At 41.6% G+C, this 10,030-nt stretch overlaps 1 protein-coding gene across 1 annotated transcript; it reads right to left on the bottom strand.

Moving 5' to 3' along the window:
• Positions 1 to 420: 420 nt before the first annotated feature.
• Positions 421 to 4,580, bottom strand: LOC147434733 (O-fucosyltransferase 20-like). The gene is made up of 6 exons (XM_086491171.1): positions 3,517 to 4,580; positions 3,131 to 3,299; positions 2,884 to 2,973; positions 2,356 to 2,639; positions 1,881 to 2,139; positions 421 to 1,760 (listed from the first exon to the last, which is right to left on the bottom strand). Exons 1-6 carry the CDS (start codon positions 4,206 to 4,208, stop codon positions 1,503 to 1,505), a joined length of 1,752 nt encoding a protein of 583 aa, XP_086347297.1. The 5' UTR covers positions 4,209 to 4,580; the 3' UTR covers positions 421 to 1,502.
• Positions 4,581 to 10,030: the final 5,450 nt, after the last annotated feature.

The following is a 10,030-nucleotide window of genomic DNA, read 5'->3' as shown; positions in this document are numbered from 1 at the left end:
GTAGGTAAAAGTTTCGTTAAGACACCGGACTCCTGTGCTTGGCTAACTGCAGCATGATTAAAATTCTCCTGTTTTTTTTAAGATCTATCTCAAGACAGACAGATTCAATGAACTAGGCAATGCAAGCTTTTTGTTTGACAACGTGGAGTCACTTGAAGCACGAAGTAACGGGTTGAAATTGTTGGAAAGACCCGTCATCAGGCGATGGACCTGGGTGTTTGGTGTGCTTGCGTTGCAGAAGGCCTCGAGCTTTTCCCCCACCTTGTTTCTCGTGAGGTGGGATCCCATCTAGACCCCTTGGTATTGCGGCATTCTTCATCTGTAATGGCCATGGGGATGCTCACATTGTATTCAACTCTCACCCAAGGTACCATCATCCACTGGCATCCAGGAGTAAAAGAGGATATGTTGAAGAGCAACTTCAAGACAAAGTACAATCCATTTTCTTGGAATAAGGAAACAAATGCCTACAATTATTCAACCAAAGAAATGCCCAACACCCACAACGAACATGCAAAGTGATGCATTTGAACTTTGGATTTACGTAATAAGGAAGCCAGCACCTATCTCCTCTGAGTTTTGAAATATTTTGGCCTTCCTGATTGAGGCTGTGCTCTTTTGTCAATAAATGGCCAAGCCACCGTTTCACAAAATCATTCATCTTTTTGGCCATTTCAAAAACCATGCACCTCTTCTGCTAGTTGCAACATCTAGCCCTGCATTTTGTGACAAACTATTCTTTACAACGTATCACCTTCAGCTTGATTCTTGCATACTTTGCTAGTGTTGCTAGATATGGAGGGGGTAGCTGATGTTGGAAACATCCGCGGATGAAAGTGTAGCAGCTTCAAACAGACTGCCAAACTGATTGTTGACCTCCATTTCAAAGCTCAACAAAAGGATGCTGTTACTTGAATATGTTGCTTTAGGCTTGACTAACCATATGTATATCTATATGCAGCCTCCGAAACTTCAGCCAAGAGGTGTGTAGATATCCAGTGGCTGTCAGCTGAATGGCACTGACTTGGGTGTAGCTCTTCAAGCCTCAGGACTGGTACAACACCTTACTTTTTTATGACCATGTGCAAGAACCTCACGTTGGCAGTCCCATTGTGTAAATCCAGACCTTCAAACCAAGAATATTCACCATCTGAACTCTCCATGCTAGATAGGTCTTTATATCTATAGCAATAAGCATCCTATATGCTTTTTTTCAGGTTTCAGCTCAGATATACAAACCCAACTGTACAACTGCACCTTCTATACTGAGCATGGCAACTAAGATCTGTGGAAACTAAATCATCTTTACATGGATGTATGGTTGTGTACAGAAAAGAATTTCTCGATAGTTGGGTAAAATGCACCCCTCTGCTTATGTGTGGTAACTGCCCTTATATCATACCTCATATATATGTATGTATATATTCAACTGGCCTGCTTTCACCTATAGGGACCTCTCCAGTCTCGTCATGCTGATCACTTTGTGGAACTCACGATTGCCATCATAAACTTGCAGTGCTTGGATTGTGGTGAGTTACAGCGGAACCGTTGCACATACAGTCAGGTGCAGGATAAGCCAAAACATCCCGTCCCCTTTTCTCTGTCCTGAACACAGGTTGTCCTAGGGAGTCATTGTGCAGCTGCTTGATGATCATGTCTATGTCAGCTTCAGGAAACGAAGACATATCAAAGAAGTATGGAAGCATCTCTCTTTTGTTTGGCGTAATGTGCTTTCTGTAACCTGCATAGGCCCTATGACCCTGTTCATGAAACCCAAAGAAAGGCTCAGACACGACATTAAAAGCTTGAAAAGGTTATGAATTTCGTTAACATGTGCAGATACTTGTCATCATACATAGTTCTAGCAGTTTCAAACCCACCTGTAAAGATTTGGCCATGTTGCCTCCATGAGATGGCATAAAAACATCACTGTGTAGGCTTATAGCATAGTCAATAGCAGCCAAACTGGAAGCTTTATTGGCAAAAGGCTCCAATTCTCCAGGAAGAGCAAGCTTCTCCTTGTTGTAAAGATGGCCAAATTCGTTAATCAAAGGCTTCAGTGCTAGGTCACCACCCAAAGGCTTTCCTCCAGCCCAAAAGATCCTTGTACTTCTAGGTGCACCCAGACCCTTTAGCAACCTGCAAAAGTAAGCCAATTGACTAACAGGGGAGACAAATACCCAGAGAAATTAAGACTGGACACAAGGCTTACTCTTCTTAGATATAATTCCATGCAAATAGATAGGTGAGAAAAGACAATACTGCTGACGCTTGTAACATTGGTACACACACACACACACACAAAGAGAGAGAGAGAGAGAGAGAGAGAGAGAGAGAGAGAGAGAGAGAGCATACCGTGCTACCTCTGCAGCATTGAGTGGACATAGTCCTGCAAGCTTGCGCTCTGTGTAAGTCATATTCGAACGACCAGTCAACAACTGAGGATTATCTATTCTGGCATGCCGAACTTCATCATCAAACCCAGCGCCCAATCCAGGTAGACACCCCGTCCTCACCCACACATCCTTCTCCAATCGCAAATGCAAAGCTACATAAGGACCTCCCTCCCACATCCGGCGTGCAAGCTTATTTCCAAGTTCCATGATGGGTGATGTAAATCGAAGTGCTTGAAAAGCAACCTACAACACCAATCAGAACCACCCTCCTTTCAGCTCTACGTATTTGAAATGACTTGAGTCTTAGATGCAAGAAACAACTTTGCAACTCTGAAAATCACTTTGAAGCAACAGAGAACACGTGACTTCTACAACTATCATACCTTGCATTTCAGCTTCTGCAGGTCTTAGATGCAAGAAACAACTTTGCAACTCTGAAAATCACTTTGAAGCAACAGAGAACACCTGACTTCTACAACTATCATACCTTGCATTTCAGCTTCTGCAGGTCTTGGGGAAGATCCTTTGATAGTCTCCCATCCATGCCTCTCAACAACAGCACTCCTTCTCTGTTCAACTGCTCATGAGAGAGTAGATGTCATATTGCTGGAATTATTGAGCCGAGTCCAACAGCACAGGCAGAGCAGGAGACTAGCTTTACTCCTCATGCACGCATATCCAAACATTCAATACATTCACGTAGTTTAGTGTAAAAGCAAGCAAAAGGGAATTACCCTTTTCAAATAATGACGACGGAACCATTGAGGAGTGGCATAGAGAGGAGTACTCCTTTCTTGCACCGGCCTGGTCATGACATGAGTGGAAGGAAGAGATGATACAACAAGCACATCGTCTTTTAGGGACTTCTTGAAGTGATCGACGTCGAAAATATCTGAGAACTCGCTGTTTAAAAGTAGCATCAAAACGAAGTTACTAACTAACTTGAGAGGAGTCTTATAAGCAGGACAAAAATTAAGTTTGTTTCGCTTTATGAACAAGCTTTAGCACTGCTAGATTATGAACAGTAGACAATAGCCATGATCTTCAAAAACAATGAGACGCGCTTGACAAGAGTACTTAACTTTAAACAAAATTCAGAAAAAGCAGCAGTGGAGCGTACCTATCATCTTGCCATATCTGGTTTATCTGCAGAATCGGTACCACAAGGGTCGCCCCTAGGATACGAGCGATCACCACAGCATCTACTATTTGATTGCGCTGCTGGTTCAAACCTCCCGAGACAATCACGATAAGATATTTTCTCTTGTCCTGAGAAATCTTCCTGAACTCCTCTCTGTAGCTGGTGGTGAAGCTCAAACACGGCTTGAATCCCTGGCTGTCAGGCTGCCTCCAAAACTGTCTCTCACTTTCTGACATGTTCTTCTCTAAAGCATGAAGGGGAAAGGGGGCGACAAAACCTGTCCTACCAGAAGGATGCTCATCGTTGGGAGCTGTGTCTGCAGATATGGCGCTATCTATGGACTTTCCATTGCCAGCAAAATCTGTTGAGATAAGCTTCGAGTTTGAACCATGGTTAGCGCTCGAGAAGGAGCGTGCTAAGTGGGATAGAGAAATTTCAGGACCACAAGGAGGGAGATCGTCTGCAAGAGGACGCCATGTCAAGATGAGTTTGATCAAGCTCAAAGACAAGCAGATTGCCATAAGACCAAGCCAAAAGCTTGGCCTACTGAACAGCCTGCTGCCATGCAGCTTCTGGCTGTGAGCTCTCTTAGGCGAGCTGACGAGAAATGCCTGAATGGCGTTCGAAGGGGGAATCTGAACGGAAGGCATAGAAATGTAGGAGAGCCTCATTGCACTGAAATTTTTCGTATGCTGCAAGCTGCAATGGAAGAAATCTTAAGCTGCTCTAAATTTCTTCCTTAATGAAGCTGGGGGTGACTAACACGCGAGCGTGGACAGTTTTGTTGGTTTTGCAATGGAAGGAGCAAGGACGATCAACAAGCACAGAGATTAATACACCACAAAATGAACAAATTGAGAATTTACAAGCGAGGGCTGGCTATGGGGAAGAAGAAGCCAGAGATGGCTCTCTGTGTTGAAGGTTTCTGCGCTAGTGAAGTACGACACAGAGGCCGACCAGAAGGTACAAAATGCAGCTTGGAAGGGAAGACGAAGCCAAGTAAACGCGGAGGTTGTTTAAAGGTACATCTTCGGGGACCGAAGCAGCCCGCGTTCAAATTTTCCAATTATATAGTATCTTTTCGCATTTTGGTACACAGCACGAGAGTGGCCACTCTTGACCATTCTTGAGCCACCCTAGAGAAAAAATTGCCCCTCAAAGCCCTCCTCACACATCCTACACATGGTAAGCACAATCCACCATGGCGCGCCGTGAAATGTAGAAAAGCTCCCCGTCACATGAACATGGTTAAACTTTGGAGCACATTATATCAGGCATTGTTATCGAGTCTGTCATGTGCCTACAGTTTGATCAACGAGAGGCAACATCGTCACAATGAACATGTTGGAAAGCTCCCTTCTCATTGACTATGGTTGATGGTCTTTGACACACATAACAAACCTGGAAACAATACCACCATAAAGATTAGATCCTATTGATTGCCAACAGCACTACGACAATCTTGAGACCATGCACAATACATTGGAATGACTTGTCATGTAAGGAAAGTTACCCTAAACGCCTATCGTGGTAGCACACATGCACACAGTCAAATGTTTCATTACCCCAAACATGTATTGTGGACCACCACTATGCAAAGTCTTACTCTGGACTTGCCCACATCTCACACATGACCGACGTCCATGTGGGATGTTGTCACTTATTAGCCAATTTCTAAGATGGTCATCGATGTATTTCTTTAAAGAGTGACATGATATGGGCAATCAACCATTGGAGTGCAAGACTATTGATGTCGGTGAGCACAAATGAGCTATTTTCTTTGGGCGAAGAGGGAGCCCTTTAATGCAATGCAACCAGCCTTCCAATGACTTAGCAACTAGGTGTACTCTTATGGTGGTTGGGTTCCTTGTCTATGACTACAATCGGCTACGTCTCTACTTCCTATTGCTTCACAGGTTAGTGCAGGCATCAATTGTGTGCACATGCCCTGAAGAGACCTTACCTTGTAGATGAAGCTCATGGCCATGCTCTCTAAAGAGTGACTTGCTGAACAAGATAAGTAGAGCATTATGTCAAAAGTCACGATGAGTGACTTAAAAATTTGGGAATAGTTTCTCTTATGGCCATCTTTCTCATCTTATTATAACAAAGGGGACTAGAGGTGTTTAAGAGTAAAAGTGTCCATATCATGCCATAATGTAGGATCATGAGTCACCATTCACTATGTGCAAAAACACTCATCCTTGTAAACATATTGTTAAAATTTAATATAGCTTACTAGTTCGACATAGCTTATTGGTCAAATTCACTACTACCAACACATGGACACATGAGACATTAAACACCTGAGGAATATGATGAGAGAGGGGCAGAGGCCCGCAAATGACAGAGATTTGGGGGGGGGGGATTATGAGAACCTGGGAGCTGACGCATGCTAATCTCCACCCATCCATGCCATATATAGGTCATTGGCTTGCTAAATATGGCCCCCCGAACCGCATGTGTGTCTTGGCCCTTGGCATACTACCCATTCCTACCTTAGGTCTGCCATTACTCCCCTTGAAGAACTGTTTTCATCCTCGAAAACAAAAGTGGTGCTATCTTCGTAAGAACACTAATGTTTTCCACAACGACATCCCTCACAGATTCAACTGTCCATTTGATCGATACACGTTCAGTAGTAGCAGGTTCAATGCAACCAAGAAAAATATCTTGATTGTCCACATTGTGGTCCCTTATCAACCATTTGTGTAACCAATCTATAACCAACATAGTGTATAGACTCGATTTATAACTCACTAGAGTACTTTAAATGAGTTTCCATGGTTAAGAGGTGTCTTAAAAAATACCACTTCTCACTTTTCATGAAAGTAACGTGCTGACATAACTCATCCGCAAAAATTAAGCCATTGACTTGTTAGGATTTCTCATCATTAAACGACCCCAACAAAGCTAGTGATCAAGGTTAAGAACCTGACCTAAACATGAAGGGACTAAACTTAGTTGCAACATGCTTTTCCTCATGGTAACAAACTCCAACTAAAGAGATAACCTTCTAATTGGATTTCTTTGTGCTAATGTACGTACTTAGAATATCCTTTAACACAAGATTAACACTTGTAAACTGTGTATCCGCCTCTGGATGACTGGTAGTAATGAGTTGTGTTTCCCAACTATTTACAGACACTCTTTCCAAAATGACTGGTAAACTTGGGTACAAATACTTGCAACATTGTTGAGTAACCAACAATGTTATGAAAAACCAACTTGGTTATGTTGGAGAGATTGAATAGTAGAATGAATAAATTGTACAAATTTTAGTCACGTATCTACAATTAATTTGATAGATATATGGAACATAGAGTGTGAAATGCTTCATAATATACCAACTTCATGAATTTGCATGCCGCTCCAAATCAGCTTTTGCTAAACACTAGGACCCATAACACCTAGTGTGCATGTATTTAGCAAAAAATTGATCAGAACCTACATTTTCATGACTATAATTACCAATTCATATGGCGGATGCGATGCTCATAGCACACATGAAAGATGAAGGTAGATAGTTCTGAAAAGAAACCAAAATTTCCTACTGCAATCACTTGCAAGCACTGCTAAAATGTTTGAACCATAATAGAATTTGAAAAATAAATCATATCTAAATACAAAAATGAAACACTTTCATTAAAAATACATAGCCTTGCTATATACGTAAACAACAATCCGTTAATGTTGTTCAAAAGCACTCATAACCTTAACAAAACTTTCTAAGTACCCCATAATTTCTGGCCACTGAAAGCAGCCGAACATTGCATATTTTACCCTAGGTATATAAGGCAATGTGTAAAAGAAATTAGGGTTCTCATCCTCATTTTTTGAGACCACTCTTTAGTGAGAGCTCATGAGGTGTGTGGCTATGGAGTCCTTGAGCTTCTCCTTGCTCATGTGACTTGATTAACACTAATCGATACTTAATTCTCTTTCACTATGCCTCTCTCATACTATCTAAGATTGCCTATGATGCTTTGATTAGTTAGATATTAACTAATTAGTGGTTAATCCCTCTCTAATCTTGTGAGATTGCACTCTTTTTCTTGTGTGTGCATGTAGGTTTGATTAGAGTGTGGTGCTCAATAGATCTATATGTGTGCGTTTGTGATTAATGTTTTGTATGATGGGATTAGTGTTGTGTGTGTCTATGCAATTGCTACTGTGTGTGATTGGGTTGATTTGAGGTGAAGAGAAGTGGGTGTAGAGATTGTCAACCATTGTGGATTAGCTCCTCCATAGGCCGAGAATCTCACCTCATAGAGTCACCATTTGTGTTGCCATGATTAGATCACTAATTGTGTGAGTGTTTCCATGCCCTAGCCGGGTAGCTCATCTCTCCGGATTGATAATTTTGTTGGTCATTGGAGCTCTGCTACGATGGTACCCCCAACACCGTATTTCAAAAGATAGACTTTGCCAAGCAAAAGCAACAATTTGTGTGTGGGATTACCTGAAGAAATGGCCGAGTATGTCAACTCCCAATAGCCTGGTTCTATCATTGAAGTAATCCACCACACTATGGTTGCTTTGAGCATCAATTTCCAACAAGGGGCTAAAAAAAAATGCCAAGCCCATGGAAAACAAAGATCAAAATGATGCAAAGGGGAAGAACAATGCCCAAAACTCTTCCAAAGGCAACTCCAACTCCAACAACAACAACAACAACAACAACAATCGGTCCAAGGAGAAGGGAGTTTACAAATGTAAAAATAAACTCTCTCCTGAAGAGCTAGAAGCTTTTCGTAAGGACCACAAATGCTTTAAGTGTGGGAGCAAGGACATGGCTATCGTTCTTGCCCCAAAAGCAATGCCCACAATGAGACTCCTAGAGCTTCCACGGTCGAAGCTCCAAAAGAGGATGCTCATTGCAAAGGATCACCTCTCTCCTATGCTTGGGGAAAGGTAAGGGAGCATGATGCCTTCATCCTATCTGACTCTGGCTCTACTTATAACTTCATATCAGTGGAGTTGGCCACTAAGTTGGGCATTCAAGATTTTGAGATGGGAGATACTGTAACTGCCGATGGAGCTTTCAAGGGACATCAAGCCTCCATTACTCCCTTGATTGGGAAGTTGAGGCTTCATGTCCAAAGCTACATCGACAAAGAATACTTTTTCATGTCTCCTCTCCATGCGGATGTTATCCTAGGGGCACCATGCTCAACCACATGGCTGCCAACATGAAGTTCCTTGAAAGGAGAATCTACTTCACCTACAGGGAAAAAAGAATCTATAAAGATGCTAATGACTTTTATCGAACTATACCACTTGTAAATTCACCTGCTTTTGATAAGTCAATGGAAAGCTCAGTTTCTGCATATATGATTTTTGTCAAAGAGTCTCTAAATGATGCTACTGTTTTAACAACAAAGTGTTATTAATCAAGAAGAATTAGACTTGTCTAATTTTCTAAATGGATTCCAAGATTTTCTTATCGATGATATCCCTTTGGAATTACCTCCAAAACAAGGGGATGATGATTATGGAATAGAGCTCCTACCAGGAAGCTCACCGCCTAACAAGCCTCCTTATCAAGTTTCCCAAGCTCAACAAGAGGAGATCATGAGGCAAGTACAAGAATTGGTAGAAAAAGGGACAGTGAGGCCTAGCTCCTCTCCCTTTTGTTCTCCAGTCCTTTTAGTGCAAAAGTAAGATAGTACATATCGCATGTGTGTGGACTATCGAGCGCTAAACCATATCACTATCAAAAACATATTTCTCGTACCACGGATTGAAGATATGTTTGATAAGCTACAAGGTTCGACCTACTTCAGTAGGTTTGACCTTAAAAGTGTCTATCATCAAATAAGGATTGTGAATGAAGATACTGTAAAGACCGTGTTCGGTACAATGTTTGGTCTTTATGAATATATTGTCATGCCTTTTGGTTTGACAAATGCTCCAGCCACGTTCAATCATTTGATGGAGAAAATATTAGACCTACCATAAGTACACTGGAGTGTTCTTTGATGATATCATCATCTATTCCAAGTCCTTAGAGGAGCACAAACAACATCTCCATGTGATTTTTCAAGCTTTGAGGGAGAACAAGATTTTTATGAATCAAAAGAAGCGAAATTTTTTCCTTCAAGAGATTCAATACTTAGGTCATATTATCTCTCAAGATGGTATTCGTATGGATCCATCAAAGTTGAAGGTAATAAAAGCATGGCCTAATCCAAGGAATCTACATGAGCTAAAAGGCTTTATTGGTATGTGTGAATACTATAGAGGCTTCATAGAAAAAATCTCTCAAATAGCAGGACCATTGCATGACTTAACAAAGAAGAATGTTAAGTAGTCATGTACTGCTAAAGAGAAAAATGCTTTTGACAAAATCAAAGAGAATCTGACCTCCCAACTAGTCCTTATGCTTTCGTATCTCTCAAAGCCATTTGAGGTCCAATGTGATGCTTGTGGTGATTGCCTTGGATCAGTCTTGCTTAAAGAAGGGCATGCCATAGCATATGAGAGACGAAGG

This window comes from Adiantum capillus-veneris, chromosome 19 (genome assembly GCF_014529385.1).
Source record: "Adiantum capillus-veneris isolate H3 chromosome 19, ASM1452938v2, whole genome shotgun sequence".
Lineage (NCBI taxonomy): Eukaryota > Viridiplantae > Streptophyta > Polypodiopsida > Polypodiales > Pteridaceae > Adiantum > Adiantum capillus-veneris.
Note: the sequence above shows the minus strand (reverse complement) of the source record. Positions and strands in the feature narration are given on the sequence as shown.